The 16,092-nt window shown below is 43.1% G+C and overlaps 1 protein-coding gene across 3 annotated transcripts; it reads right to left on the bottom strand.

The window, feature by feature from the left end:
- Positions 1-4,915: 4,915 nt before the first annotated feature.
- Positions 4,916-15,768, bottom strand: LOC129164343 (histone H3-like centromeric protein A). Of its 3 annotated transcripts, none has more exons than XM_054744057.2 (5): positions 15,639-15,768; positions 12,484-12,653; positions 12,140-12,261; positions 11,574-11,648; positions 4,916-5,437 (listed from the first exon to the last, which is right to left on the bottom strand). In XM_054744057.2, the coding sequence occupies exons 2-5, from the start codon at positions 12,596-12,598 to the stop codon at positions 5,309-5,311; spliced, it is 441 nt and encodes a 146-aa protein (XP_054600032.1). In that variant the 5' UTR covers positions 12,599-12,653; positions 15,639-15,768; the 3' UTR covers positions 4,916-5,308. The 3 variants fall into 3 exon arrangements, with proteins under 3 accessions (XP_054600032.1, XP_054600031.1, XP_054600033.1); XM_054744056.2 differs by having other exon boundaries at positions 12,484-12,608; XM_054744058.2 differs by having other exon boundaries at positions 12,484-12,619; positions 15,639-15,737.
- Positions 15,769-16,092: the final 324 nt, after the last annotated feature.

The raw sequence follows: 16,092 nt of genomic DNA, 5'->3' as shown, positions 1-16,092 counted from the left end.
AAGCAAAACCGTTTACCAAAATATACACTTCTGTCTAGTATTGATACATGTAGCTAGATCAATCATCACATAGCGAGGGTGGGGGGCCGTTGATGTTGTCCTGCGGGATGGTGTGGGTGGGGGGGTGTGGGGTCTGAGTTTAGAGTATCCGGATGTTCCCTGGGGGTGGGTTCACTGGGGGTGTCTGGGACTGGGGGGCCGTTGCCCCCCTCTGGAGGTGCTTGGGTTGCCTCGGGGGGTGGACTACTGGCGGTTGTGAGTGGGGCCCCTTGGGGATTTTGGCGGCGGCCATGGGTCACAGCCTGGCGGCTGCAATGCCCCTGGGCGGATCTGGGTGGGGGCCTGGCGGCTCGGGGATTGGGGGTGGCCGGCCCCGTTTGGGGATCTGGGCGGGGCCTTGGGGGTCGGGTCCTGACATGCATGCTGCCGGGAAGAAGGCAGGAACACGCAGCAGTGCCTGGCCCGGGTTCAGGGGCCTCAGGTAGACCTTGGCTCCTCTGCCGTTCATTCACAGGGGAGGGGGAGGTCCAGGAGGGGGAGGATCCAACCTTACCTGGATGTCCCATGTCTTATATATTCTGGAAGTTGTGCAAATGCAGGGATGGGCATAGATATTCTGCTGGGGTGGGGCTGGGTTGGCGCCCTCGGGCTCCGTGAGGCTCTGTAATGCTGCTGCTTTGGGCCCTGGCAGGATGGGCTGGGGTCTCCATGCCCTGGGTGGCAGTTTGACAACAGAGGTGCCTATTGGGGCCAGTAGGGGAGCTGGCTCCCTGGAGGGCTAAGCCCAACCAGCCATTCCTCCCCATCCCCGCATATTTCTCTCCTCCTGCTCCCTCAAATCATCACACAAACATACACATAGGATCTTGGGGGGTGGGCAAGTCAGGGAGTGCGGGTATGGACCCCATTTCCGCATTCCTGTGGCAACCTGCCCCCCAATTTTATTTGCACCTTATACGCTTCCACTGACGACATTCCACACAAACACACACTTAGGGCCTTGGGAGTGAGCACATTCAACGGCATTTGGCAGGGGGATATTTCAGCCTCCTCCCGGGTGCCGGTGCCCACTTCCAATTTTAAACCGCACTTAGACACTGATGGCTGAAGGTGTGAGTGGGGTGGTGCGGTGGCATCAGCTGGCATAGGCCGGATGATGCCCGCACTGCCCACTCACCACAGCCATGGAATACACCTCATGATCACACAACACTATATTGGAGCAGGCGGAGGGAGACTAGGGGTCTTTGCCACCTCTGTTGTTGCTAGGCTTCCTGGGGCTGGAGGCTAGGAGGGAGATCTGGCCGTCTGGTTGGGGTCTGGGGTGGTGGGTTGCTGTGCTCAGCGTTGGGCGGGGGAGCCTGCTCATCAGCACCCCAGCAGAAAGGGTCAAACTCTGGTTACCGGTGATGGTTGTACCCAATGTGCAGCAGTACCGGGACCAGAGTGAATAGGGTGTGTATGGGGAGCATGAGTGGGTGTCCGGCGTGCATTTTTGTAAGTCTTGGGTTGTATGTGCATGTGTGAGCATGAGGGAGTGTGTGACTGTGTTTGTGAATGACTGTATATGTCAGGTGGGGCCTTTGACTCCTCCCATCTCCTGGAACTTCTCTTGATGATATAGATCTTTGTCCCCCCTCCCCCTGCCACACCTGGTGTGAGGGGTTGTGCCTTGGTCTGCCTGAGTGTTCGTGGCAACCGGGTCTGGGGGGTTTAAGATTTTGGCATCTGCCTGATAGATCCCGGTGGCTGCCTGGTGAGGTCTGGGTCCCTGGGCTCTGCTGGGTCCCCGGCGGGGGTGGTCGCCCCTGGGTCCCGGGTCGCTGGGTCCCGGGCTCGGCCGCCTAGGGGGTGGGAGGCTGCAGGCGGGCCTGTGGGCTTGCCGCTGATGTCTCCCGGGACTCTGCCGGCTGCTGGTTGTGGCCCCCCGGGGCGATCCTCTGTGCCTCTCGAGGGAGGCGGCGGCCTTTCTGGTTGCAGTCTCCTTGGGGTTCCTGTGTTCTGGGGCAGCGCCTGGATCTCTGGGACTTGGAGCTCCCCCCGTCTCCTGCGCATCTTTGGGGGGCGGATCTGTGGTCCCTCACACTCTCTGTTGGACGCTCCTATAGAGAAACCTTACATAAACAAGCGCGTGTACACACACAGGTGCTCACATGGTGCTCTCAAACGTATGGGCTTGGGCACGTTAAACACAGGTCTTAAGACTATGGTGGGCACTTAATGCACTGTGATTTATTATCGTGATTCTTCAGTTAAGCAATGTTGATTATATATTTTTTCATCAAGTTGACGCAGTGATAGCTAGATCTTGTTGTATTGTTGTTGTGTCCCTTTTTTTTCCTTTTGCTTTTTTTTGTCTTTTTCTGCAGGTCTAGAAGCAGACTCTTGTTCATTGTCTATTTTTGTGGAACCCCCCCCCCCCCCACCACCACCACCACCTTTTCTTTTCCTTTCTCTTTCACCTCTGACTCCGTGTCTGGTCGGAATTACAAAGCATTCAACAACAGTAACAATAAAGTTTTAAGTATCAGGCGTGACATTAAAAGCAAACGCTTTGATGCTCCACCTGAGAGTAAATCTGTAAGGCTTGTCACCAGCATTCAGACATCAATTCTGCTTGCTTCACAGCCAGACAGGACACGGTAAAAAAAAAAAAAAACAGAAAAGGTTATAAAAAAGCATTCTAGAGTTGATAAAAACAAGAGAATATTTAAATCACACCTTGTTCTGTAAAAGGAGCAATGCATAAATTGATTTGGTTGTAAATTATTATAAATAAAATCTATTCAAACAACTCTAAATCATCCATGCATAAAGATGCAGATTAGGCTTAGGGTTGAGAAAAAACATGGAATTATACATTTTAATTATTGATCCATAAAAGAAAGTCAAAATATTTCCTTTAAAGTCACTGGAGGTAGGTCGATCCTCTTGGTCTGGAAATGCAATGTGATTTACATCTTCCAACTCACTCCCACAGAAAGCAAAACCGTTTACCAAAATATACACTTCTGTCTGGTATTGATACATGTAGCTAGATCAATTTCATTAGTTTAAAATGCCCTTTTACTATTTGAAGGGGTAGGGTAAGTTCTAATTTCCATGATATTTTGTTTCCCTAAAACAGTTTTTGTCAATTTACACTTCTGATTTGACTATTGCCCATCAATACTTTACATCAGTTCAAGAAAAAGTTTCAATGTATGTGACATCTTACAAATATTTTAGACCAAACCCTGAGCCATGGAGGACATCACATACAGGTGCTGGCCAGTAAATTAGAATATCATCAAAAGGTTGAAAATATTTCAGTAATTCCATTCAAAACGTGAAACTTGTACATTATATTCATGCAATGCACACAGACCAATGTATTTCCAATGTTCATTACATTTAAATTTGATATTCATAAGTGACAACTAATGAAAACTCCAAATTTGGTATCTCAAAAAATTAGAATATTCTGAAAAGGCTGAATATAGAAGACACCTGCTGCCACTCTAATCAGCTGATTTACTCAAAACACCTGCAAAGGCCTTTAAAAGGTCCCTCAGTCTTGTTTTGAAGGCACCACAATCATGGGGAAGACTTCTGACTTAACAGCTGTCCAAAAGACAATCATTGACACCTTGCACAAGGAGGGCAAGACACAAAAGGTGATGGCTGTTCGCAGAGCTCTGTGTCCAAGCACATTAACAGACAGGTGAAGGGACGGAAAAAATGTGGTAGAAAAAAGTGTACAAGCTCTAGGGATAACCGCACCCTGCAGAGAATTGTGACGACAAACCCATTCAAAAATGTGGGGGAGATCCACAAAGAGTGGACTGCAGCTGGAGTCAGCGCTTCAAGAACCACCACGAGGAGACTCATGAAAGACATGGGATTCAGGTGTCGCATTCCGTGTGTCAAGCCACTCTTGAACATGAAACAGCGCAAGAAGCGTCTCGCCTGGGCCAAGGACAAAAAGGACTGGACTGATGCTGAGTGGTCCAAAGTTATGTTTTCTGATGAAAGCAAGTTCTGCATTTCCTTTGGAAATCAAGGACCCAGAGTCTGGAGGAAGAGCGGAGAAGCACAGAATCCACGTTGCATGAGGTCCAGTGTAAAGTTTCCACCGTCAGTGATGGTGTGGGGTGCCATGTCATCTGCCGGTGTTGGCCCACTCTGTTTCCTGAGGTTCAGGGTCAATGCAGCCGTCTACCAGGAAGTTTTAGAGCACTTCATGCTTCCTGCTGCTGACCAACTTTATGGGGATGCAGACTTCACCTTTCAACAGGACTTGGCACCTGCACACAGTGCCAAAACCACCAGCACCTGGTTCAAGGACCATGGTATCCCTGTCCTTGATTGGCCAGCAAACTCGCCTGACCTTAACCCCATAGAAAATCTATGGGGTATTGTGAAGCGGAGGATGCAATACGCTAGACCCAACAATGCAGAGGAGCTGAAGACGACTATCAGAGCAACCTGGGCTCTCATAACACCTGAGCAGTGCCACAGACTGATCGAGTCCATGCCACGCCGCATTACTGCAGTTATTGAGGCAAAAGGAGCCCCGACTAAGTATTGAGTGCTATACATGCACATTCTTTTCATGTTCATTCTTTTCAGTTGGCCAACATTAGAGAAACAAACATTTTTTCATTGGCCTTTAGAATATTCTAATTTTCTGAGATACCAGATTTGATGTTTTCATTGGTTGTCACCTATAAATATCAAAATTAAACGTAATAAACATCGGAAATACATTGGTCTGTGTGCATTGCATGAATATAATGTACAAGTTTCACGTTTTGAATGGAATTACTGAAATATTTTCAACCTTTTGATGATATTCTAATTTACTGGCCAGCACCTGTACAATATTCAAGCACAATGAGATGATTTATTGTTAAAATTACAAAATTAAACTGTATTAATAGTAAAAAACAAAATTTCATCATTTTTATTTTTAAATCAGAACATAAAAAATGGCCTCAAAATTATATTTGTTTAAAGTTTTACATTAACATACAATAGAGAACATGTACAGAAAAAATACATTTTCTTTACTTCAGCTGATACAATATGTACATAGTAATACTACAGCAAACAGTAAAATAATGATATTAAAAAAACACAGTGGCCTGACAAAGACTGGTTTTCCACATCTTTCTTGCCAACATCATTCCAATGGGTGAAATTGTTAAAAGAAACCAGATTCAAGAACACGTCACAGAAAAAACAGATTCTTGGTCTCTAACTGAATTGTTAATATTACTAAAAGGTATTTCCTGTAGCTGGGGTTCTTTGGGTCATTGTGAGAATTTTACAGACGATCCACTCCACGGATCCTCCTGGCCAGCTGAATGTCCCGAGGAAACACAGTGACCCTCTTAGCATGAATGGCACACAGGTTGGCATCTGAAAACAGCAGGACTAGGAAGGCCTCTGCTGCCTGTGAACAAACAAAAAAATAAATAAATAAAAAAGACATTCAATGCTCAGTGTTTCACATTCATTATGCAGGAGTTGGTGCGTGGCTTTATGAAACAGCTCATTTTAGGCACATATATTCTAAAATCAAACACCGACAGAAAACAAAATGCAGGGTTTCCACCAGCGCTTTAAAAGCCTGGCGAACCGCCAGGCCAAGCATTCACCCCCGCAGTCACGGACGACCCATGGTAGTGAAACGACACGTACGCCCTCACTACAAAATTCTTTGGATATAACAATTAGCTACAAGCTGTCTCCAATTGTTTGTGACATCCATCCATCAGTTTTCTGCCGCTTATACAAAACCGGGTCGCAGGGGCAGTAGCTTAAGCAGAGAAGCCCAAACATCCTTCTCCCCAGCCACTTAGACCAGCTCCTCCGGGGGAATCTCAAGGTATTCCCGGGCCAGCTAAGAGACATAGTACCTCCAACGTGTCATGGGTGTTCTGTAGGTTCTCTCAGTTACATGTGCCCAGAACACATCACCTGGGAGGCGTCCAGGAGGCAGATGCCCGAGCCACCTCAACTGGCTCCTCTCAACATGGAAAAGCAGCGGGTCTACTCCGAGTAGGGCTGGGCGATATGGCAAAAATAGAATATCACGATTTTTCCAATATTTTATCACGATTTCGATTTTATCACGAATTTTTTATCCATGAATAGCATAACTTCAATTGTGTATTAAAGAAGAGAAACATTGAATAAATAAACATTTATTCATATTAGGGATAATCAACACAGTGCTAACACGCTTATATTTTAAACTCACACCAGAGATGATAAAAGCTCTGAGAGAAACAATTACAAAAATCAGTTTTTCTCGTTTTTCAAGTAACTTAACATAAATTAAAATCGTAAACGTATTTAAAGTGCAAACATGTCAATTGCAAACGTATTGTGCAAACATTAACTTGTTCAAAATACTATGTAGCTCCCAGTTGCTCATGTAGTGGATAGTTAAGCTCAAATACGGCTCTGATGTGCGGCTGGACCAGAGATCGCTTGTGGTAGCAAAAAACTGCGCATTCTGAATATTTTCTGCAACAAGTCTCTAAATAAAGTAAAATTTTCCAGTGCAGATTGGAGACAACCCATAGAAGCACTGATTTGATCTCATTTCAGAGAAAAACTAGAACAGGTTAGAAGCACCTAATAAATAAAATTACTAACAAACTCAGGAATCTTTCTTTGCTTCACTGTTCTGGTGCTGAAAACATCACTAATGCGGATCAAAGGAGATACACAGATGAATGCACCTCTTATTATTTGGAAACTACATTTACTGCAGCTGGCAGAGGCAGAGATTGTTTCTATTGATACACGGAGTTTAGAGAATCATTTTAAATTGTTATAGGGGAAGACTGCAGGAGGGAGCGGTAAAATACAGCAAAAACAAGAAACTACGAGTCTGATGAAACCCGCTGGTTTTCCATCAGGCAGTCACGGGGCAGCTCCAGCGACCCAGTGACCGAGCTCATTCCGGTACCGACACCGGCTCGGCAGAGGGTGAACGAGCCGAGGTGACGTCGTGCTCTGCTTAAGAAGCGGTGTTATTTTCCTGCTTCAGAAGAAGCGTCCAACGTGTTTTTACGCTTTCTCCGAGACATGTAACGTCGCTAAGTTGTTAGCGCCGCGCGCTAAGGAAACCCTGCGTTCCTCTTCGGAACGAAAACCTCGTTGTCGCTCAGCCGCGGCGAAGCCATGTTTGTTCACACACAGGTGAAAACAAGCGGGGCACTAATATATTACTATGACTCACTCTGAATGGTTAAGGGTCAAACAAAGGCGTGTCATTCGCCTGAGGTAAGTTCCCTTTTCATTCAGAGGCAGAAATTCAACAGCAGAGCTGTGAATCGTGATAAAACGGTCTCTCAAAAATGACAGACCGTCAGATGTGTAGATCGTAAAACGGTCTAAAATCGTCATATCGCCCAGCCCCAACTCCGAGCCCCTCCCGGATGACCGATCTTCTCACCTTATCTCTAAGGGAGAGTCCAGCCACCCTGTAGAGTAAACTCGTTTCGGTTGCTTGTATCCACGATCTAGTTTTTTCAGTCACTACCCGAAGCTTGTGACCATAGGTGAGGGAACGTAAATCTAACAGCTCTCTCTTCACCACGACAGATTGGTACAACGCCTGCATCACTGCAGATGCAGCACCAATCTGCCTAACAATCTCGTGCTCCATCTTTCCCTCACTCGTGAACAAGACCCTGAGATACTTAAACTCCTCCACTTGAGGCAGGACCTCATCCCTGACCCAGAGAAGGCATTCTACCCTTTTCCGACTCAAGACCATGGTCTTGGATTTAGAAGAGCTGATTCTCATCCCAGCTGCTTCACACACGGTTGCGACCAGCTCCAGGTAAAACTGGAGATAACGTTCTGATGAAGCCAATAGGACCATATCATCAGCAAAAAGCAGAGACCGTAGGCCACCAAAACAGATCCCCTCAACACCTTGGCTGTGCCTATAAATCCTGTCCATAAAAGTTATGAACAGAATCAGTGACAAACAGCAGCCTTGGCGGAGTACTACTCTCACTATTACGTCAAGACTGGATTACTGTAATTCATTACTCTCAGGAAGTCCACAGAATGTAGTTAAAAGTCTTCAGCTTGTCCAAAATGCTGCAGCTAGAGTTCTGATGAGAATTAAAAAGAGAGATCATATCTCTCCTGTCTTAGCATCCCTACATTGGCTGCCTGTTAAATTCAGAATAGATTTTAAGATCCTTCTTCTCACATATAAAGCTCTTAATAATCAAGCTCCAACATACATCAGTGACCTGATTGTTCCATACGTTCCTAACCGAGCACTTCGCTCTCAGACTGCAGGTTTGCTGGTGGTTCCCAGAATATCTAAAAATAGGATGGGAGGCAGATCTTTTAGCCATCAGGCTCCTCTCTTGTGAAACCAACTCCCAGCTTTAGTCTGTGAGGCAGACACCTTGTCTACTTTTAAGAATAGGCTTAAAACATTTTTATTTGATAGGGCCTATGGTTAAAATCTGATGTTAGCCTGGATCTGTACAAGTGGGGGAGTAGAGGGAGGTGGAGTGTACAGTCGTTAAAGACGGCTCTCCCTTGCCCTGCCTCCATCTGCCTCCATCTAAAATGCTAGGTTATCCAGAGTTATCTCTGTAGTTACCGTAAATCCTCTAATATTAGCCTGTATTTAATTAACTGCCGGGTGTCAAATTTTGGCCGGAGTCGGCGGAGGTGAAAAATGGCCGTTTTTTTAATTGTGGCCGGGTGGAATGTGGTATCAAGCAAGTACAGGGGGCGGTTGTGTCATCCGTCTCACTTTTGATTTGCCAGTGATAGACCGCGAGGGTAACTTTAACCGTGCAGAGACGAAGAGGAGGCGAAAAATTGATATCAAGTTCAAAGAGAACGTGCTGATTATGCTGCAGAACACTCTGGGGAGCAGTAGCAGGGGTTGTATGAACTATTCACTAGTCGACTTCACCGCTCTATAGTGACTTTTTATGCCTGTCATCGACTAGTCGCTGTCACGTGATAATGACCGGCAAGATGCAGCCCTCGGAAAAGACAGCAGCCTGCTGTCGGCAGGTGACAGGTGATGAGCGTCGGGAGGCAACGCGCTGTGCCAGAGCGTCGGCACTGACACCTGCCGTAAAACGGACATTTAACCAAATTGTGACCTTTACCCTCTTGCAATTTAACATTCCCCTCACCCCCATCCTAACCTTAACCAGCTTGCGCATGCAAAGCTCTGATTGTTGACGCGCTCCAGACATCTGCGTCCTGAGCACGGCCACAGTAACATCATCAAATCAGGTGTTGCCACCTCAAAAACTAATTTAACACGCGATCGTTCATGTCGGCTCATTTCCTTTTATGTTTTCTGTTTTTTTATTCTTTTATTTGTTCCTGATGTGTTTCGCTGCTGTGGATCGGGGCGCATCACCTGGTTTGTCCTCGGTGACGCGATGTGGCCGGCAAGCAGCGCGCACTCCGCTGTTTTTGCGGTCGGTAGATCTTTTAGAACTGCAGTTCAAAGGTAACTCATAAGGTGAATATATATGAACCCAGGTAGCAGTTTTTCTTTACAATTGAGAGGAGATGCAGGAAGATAATAAACAGGCAGGACAGAAAAATAGTCAAATAAAAACAAGTTAGTTTTTGTACCTGGTGGTTGCAACAAACAGACACCATTGAAGGTAATCAGAAGTGAGGAACAGAAAATGAAATAATTATTTTAATGTTTAGAGCAGCAGGAACTCCGAGAGGCTGCAGGCGCATCAGTGAGTTTACGGCCGCTGCGCGGGGGGAGGGGAGAGGGCTGAAGCAGAAACTACCGTTGTTAAAAGAGATGTGTTTAACTTTGAAAATGTGGGCGCAATTTTAATTGTCAAAAACTCCAGCGAACCATTAGTTCATTTTGCTCAAATAGAAATTGAGGCCTGCCTCTAATTCTGGTCCTCCTTCCAATAAAGGCCTGGAGCTTGATGAGCTTAAAGAGCAAGTCACTCCAAATCAACATTTTTTTGCTGATAAACTATATAAATGAGTGTCTGATCGTGCTGCAGACACATGTAGTCAATAATTCTGCACTTTAGTGCATTTAAGTTAAAATTTAAATGTTCTGCCTAAAACCATCAGTGTTGCACCGTCGTCGGGTAAAAACTCAGCATTGCATTTGAATTTAAATCTGCCGTCGTTATTGGCTAAGAGGTACACAGTGATGTTAGCTGGTACATTATGATGTCACAATGTCATGAGTGTGTGTATTTGTTAGCGGCTCCGCCCTCTCGGTCTGCTAGGCAACAGCATTTGTTGCATTTTTTTAAACATGAAGAGGGAGTGAAGTAAGTTTCTTGTAGGGGGTGACTTGCTCTTTAAGTCAAATACAGGCCCGGGCCTGTATTAGAGGATTTACGGTGTGCTGCTATAGGCTTAGAATGCTGGAGAACATACTGACCACTTTCCACACTACTTTCTTCTAGGGTTGTCACGGTAACCGGTGTAGCGGTAAACCCCGGTAAAAAAAGTTGACAATAATAATAGTTTTGTTTTTAAAAAAAACTATATTATCTCGGTGGGTGTAGGCGCGGTGACCCTTACCAGCCACCGTATCATCTGCTGAAGTTGCCGGCGGCACATGCGCGCTTTGTTGTTTACAACCAAAACTTTCTTGAAGCTAGATGGCTTTGCCGCTGGCCGCTGCTGCAGATCGCCTCCTGTGTGTCAGGTAATAAAAGCGACAGCGACAAATTTCGCTGATCGCGGTTGTTTGTCGCCTCCCGTGTGTCGAGCCCAAACATACACATCAGGCTTGTGCCTCCTCTAGTGTCATTTTAAAGGATTTTATTTATTTATTTAACCATTACCAGCAACAGAAATGCTACTAATAACACACAATTAAGTGAAGCTGGAAAAATTAAAATACTGTGCAAAATTACATTCATCTCTGTAATTCAACTAGACTGAGAGACCATGTAAAGGCTCGGGAACCTTTACAGGTGCTTCAATTTGCAATTTTAAATTTAGCTGATTGGGGTCTTGTTAAATATCACACAGTGACTTTTTTAATAGTCTAGATAAGTGCAATGTTCCTGTTAGTAGTTCCTCCTGTAAAGTGCTTATTTATTTAAATTATTCAGGTTTATAAAAAACATTTTGACATACATTTTATTATGTTCCAGTCAGTCATTTATATTTCACTATTGTAGTAATTTATAGTAAATTAAGTAAGTTCAATTAACCAATTTTTCTTGCATTCTTTAATGAAAAAAGTAACTAAGTAGTTACTTTTCTTGTTTTTGGTAATTAGTTACTTTTATAATCTCGTAACTCAGTAACTGAATTACTTTTTGATAAAGTAATTAGTAACTATAACTAATTACTTTTTTAAAGTAACTTTCCCAACACTGTGTACCACGCTGTGGACATGCCAAGATCTATTGATAAGAGAGTGGTCCAGTTAAAAAGATCAAGACATTTGTGATGTTGGGTCCCAGCCGGAGGATAATCTGAGACTCGTTAAAGGCTCAAAGTGTTGATCAGGCAGAGTAAAAACTGTTAAGCTGATTTAAAAGGTGATCTGAAAGATAAACGCTGCTGCTCACCTCCTGCAGGGCAAGAAGAGCGAAGACCTGCCACCGCAAATTGCCTCTGGTATAACTCTGGCACACCTCGTGAACCTGAGCCAAGGGAGAGAAACAGGAACACTTAATCACACAGTAACAGAACTAGCATTTTTAATTTAGTGGGCTGGAGATAATGGAAATCACAAGACAGTAAATAAATGATCCTGATTAATGATAAGATACAGTGTCATCATCTGTCAAACAGAATAACGACAGGGATTTTTAAAGCTTCAGAAACTGTTCCAAGACATGGAAGAGCAGGGTGAGAGGACAGTTTTTTCAGATGTCCTGTGACATCTTCAAGAATGATGACCCAAAGAGATTGAATGATTTTTTTTCTCTCTCCAATGGCTTTTCTGTCTGAAACGAGCGAATGAGGCAGCAGCAGACACAACAGGGTCTCAACCACAATGAAGTGTGATGGAGATTATTCTAGGCAGCAGTCTGACACTCAATATCAGCACAGAGAAAAATACATTGCAATGCAAAAGGGATAGGGAGTTAGGGAGAAACAATACTATAAGCTAAAGATCATTTGGACTCACCAAGCGAGCGAATGGTGCTTTCCTGAGCAGAAGATCGGTACTCTTCTGGTACTTACGAATCTCCATCAAGGCTCTGGTTCCAGGTCTGTACCTCCTTTTCTTGGGAGACACAGGAGGAATCCCTAAAAAACAAGAGTCAAAGTGCTTGTTGGCAGGGCCTGTTGCCTCTACATCAAAGTTAAAAGCTCACATTCACCCATTTTACTTATGAGTAGTAAACACCGGTTTTTCCCAGAGCCAATCAGAAAAATTATGCAACATGATCAGCAGTGAGCTGTGCTCCATGATACTACCCACATCCTGGTTGGGACACACTGTAGAATAGTTAGACATGAACTACTCACCAGAAAAACCACTTTTTCTTGGTGTTGAAGAGAATGATGCTGTGGGAGATGGAGGTGGGTCACGACGACTGGGAGTTTTGGCCTTCCGCCGGCTGCGCGGTGAACTGTGACGCATGATTTCCAATCTAGTAGGAAACTAGGTTTAAGAAATACAGGCTGCAGCAGTTTCACTGGGAAAGGTTTTAGAGAACAACACATCGAAACAAACATTTATTTCACTGGGTGACCCGGTGCAAATGTCAAACTTCAGTTAAAAAAAGAAAGCAGCGAAACATGCTTTTGTGTTCAAAGTTCCTCAGGATTGGAATAGGTTACCTGCAGGGCTACGGTCAATCTCTTGTTAGTTTATTTTGTAATTCTGCCTAATATTATGACTATACCCAACGTATTACTTCACTTAGCACAGGGTATCTGCAGGTTTAAGGGAGCCAAATTTAAGACTTTTTAAGACCTTTTTTAAGGCCACTTAGCCCAAATTTAAGCTACTTTTAAAATTAAATTTAAGCTATAATTTCCAGCTATTGCCTGGAACCGGTGCTAACTTGCCCTTCCCCATGGTGCAAGCTCCCACTAGCTTAACCAGCTAATGTGCTCATCTAAAAATAGCCCCCTTTCACAACCAACTGAATGTGTACGGTTCTGCTTACGCCAACATCATACACAAAATATGCTGAAGACTAACTAGAAATTGAGGAAAACAAAAGGATCTTGTTTATTGGGTCTTTGGTAATTTAAGACCTTTGGAAACTGTATTTAAGGATTATTTGTCATTTTTAAGGATTTTTAAGGCCTTAAATTTGGAAAAGCTAATTTAAGACTTTTTAAGACTTTTTAAGGACCCGCGGATACCCTGTAGCAAGGTGTGACTGATATTTTTAGTGTGTGCCACTGCAGGATTTATTTTTGTTTGTGTTTTACATCTTAGACTTGTTTCTTTGTCTATTGACTCTGCTATCTTGTTCATTTGTTGTAAGGCAGGAGGACCAACTCAAAACTGAGTGGTTTTATCTTCCTAAAACATAAGTCGATGACAATTGATCTGCTGTGTGCTAATGTAAAAAACGCCTACACTTCTACTCCCCTTCCCATGCTTGGCCACTCTGATCACAATCTCATACATCTGATCCCTGAATACAAAGCCAGAGTGAGACGAGAGCCACAACAGAAGAAGTCAGTGAAAATGTTGTCTGAGGAAGCTAGTGAGAGACTGAAAGATTTCTTCCAAACCACAGACTGGGGGACACTGTTATAGAAATGTACGTTTATAACTCATATTTCAGATTCAAATGAGTTCTATCTCGACTGTTTATTCAGGTTGCCACGTGTGCAACGTGTGCAACCCCCCCACCCCCGCTCTCACGGAGGAGTGTGCGCAATCTGCCAGGCTTAACTAATTTTCTGGGGGAAACCCTGTAACGTAAATTCAGCTTTAATCATTTTCATTCTATACAAAATCTGCAGATTTTAGAAGCATTAATGTCAGTATATCGGTATCGGCAAATATCGGTATCGGCCATAACAGTGATCTTAATATCGGTATCAGCTCAAAATTTTCATATCGGTGCATCACTAATTAAAACTGATTAATTACAATCAGTAAACAGACATAAAATGTTAATACTCCTTTAAGAAGTTTTGATTGTTGGGATTTTATAATGTTCAATTTTTACAAATATAATCTTGGAACCTCACCACATCATGACTGGCAAAACTGTGGGAACTCCCTTGAAGGGTTGCAGACCCCAGATTAGTAACTGCTAAGGCAACCCCTGTAAGGAAAAGTCTAAAGATGATTCTGGAGGATTAATATTGATAAATACAAACATTTGGCATGACTTCTGAAAAAAAGATCCGACTTTAGAATAAAGCTAAAAGATTTATAAAAACATCAACACAAAGACATCCTGAGACACCTTAATGAAAAAAATAAAGATTTGTCCAGCTTCCAAACTGGGTGCTCATCCATTCAGCAGCCGGTCAGAAACAAATGCTCCGTTAAACTGGTACAATTTTGTTGACACAACAGCCGTCACATTAAATTCTATTTACAGGTTCAATAAAAAAATTGTGCAAAATTTTACTTTAAAATATATACCAGGATGGTTTTCCTCCTGATGTCATGAGACGACTTCAGTGTAACATGAGTCAAGTTTTAATGCTGTTTAAAAATTGTGATAATTTACCACCTACTCAATTTTACACTACCAGCTACAACTGAATCAGCAGTGGGGGAAATTTGCTTTTTACAAGGACATGGTATCAGTAATAAATAAATACGCAGTTTGTTTCGAAAAGCTTTTGTTTTGCACCCATATGTCACACCATACTGAAATCACCATGTTTCGTATATCAAGTGGATGGCAGATCCCCCATAAATATTTGTAAATAAATAAAGGAAAAGAGGTGTCATTTAAAATTCTTCATAAATGTTACCCTGCAAAGCACTACATGGTGAAATTTAAAAGAAATATTATGTTAACTGTAGTTTTTGTGGAGATCATCCAGAAACTGTTCCTCATCTGTTGGAATGGGTTTAGCAGGTTTATTATTCGGCATATGTTTAAGGATTTCTCTTTAACATGGGAAAATGTGTTAGTTTGTTCTTTTTTAAACACCAAAAAGTATAAGTATTTTGTTGTAATAAACTTCTTAGCTAAATTCCATAACCATAAACGTAAATTTGCTAATAAGATGCCATATTTTCATTATTTTTATGGATGTAAAACTATATATAAATCTAACTTATCACTTGATGGATGTTTGCGGATTTTTACATATATTTGTATAATTAATCCCCCTGGCTGTTGACTTATATATATTCGATACTTAACTTGTTCTCTTGCACTTTGAAAAAAAAAACACGAGTCAAGTTTAAACGTTCACAAAACCACACGAGAAACACTACATATATGATATTTCTTACAGTACTCTAACTTTCACCTATTTAAAACTCATCGTGTTTGGACTACTCAAATGATATCCACCTTCGTAAAGGCTGTGTTGAAATGCTAAGTCAAAAAACGCTTTTACGACACTTTGTATCATTACTAGCGCGCAAAATAGCAGCAGGTTTACACCTATATAGTTAAAAGACAAGCACATGATGGAACAATTCATTTTTAAACCTTGTGTACTTCTATAAAACGAGTAAATACCTGCGAAAGTTTCTAATCTGCTGATGTTCCACAGACCGTGTAAAGAGCCTGACGTTTCAAAATGAGCCTCTAGACATTTCAAATCACGGTTGGTTTCCTGCTTATCCAATCAGCTTCTTTTTCTTTGAGTATCCAATCAGCTTCGAAACACTGAGTTCTTACAAGGAGTCTGGTTGGCCAGGCAGCATTTAAATGCGCGCGCAGCGCACCTGTCAAAGAGGGGATGTGCACGCTCTCGCCCCCTACAGGAAGTAACGCGCAACAGCGCTTTTTTAGTGGAGTTGGAAACCACAGACATGACATCAAAATGTAAGAAACAACCAAAGCTTCACGTGGTGGGCTTTCACGTGTCCGTAAATAATGGATAAAAAGAGAAAAAGCTAACAGACAGAAGAGGAAAAGACTGTTTGAGTAAAGATAATTGCTAGAACGTTAGAAAATGGCTTAGTTCCAC

This window comes from Nothobranchius furzeri, chromosome 6 (assembly GCF_043380555.1).
Source record: "Nothobranchius furzeri strain GRZ-AD chromosome 6, NfurGRZ-RIMD1, whole genome shotgun sequence".
Lineage (NCBI taxonomy): Eukaryota > Metazoa > Chordata > Actinopteri > Cyprinodontiformes > Nothobranchiidae > Nothobranchius > Nothobranchius furzeri.
Note: the sequence above shows the minus strand (reverse complement) of the source record. Positions and strands in the feature narration are given on the sequence as shown.

Bases quoted from the DNA above. Each gene is read 5' to 3' on its own strand.
- LOC129164343 (XM_054744057.2), bottom strand. From the start codon at position 12,598: ATGCGTCACAGTTCACCGCGCAGCCGGCGGAAGGCCAAAACTCCCAGT. The intron at 12,262-12,483 runs GTGAGTAGTTCA...CTTGTTTTTTAG, and splicing joins AAGAAAAAGTGGTTTTTCTG to GGATTCCTCCTGTGTCTCCC. The intron at 11,649-12,139 runs GTGAGTCCAAAT...CCCTTGGCTCAG, and splicing joins AAGCACCATTCGCTCGCTTG to GTTCACGAGGTGTGCCAGAG.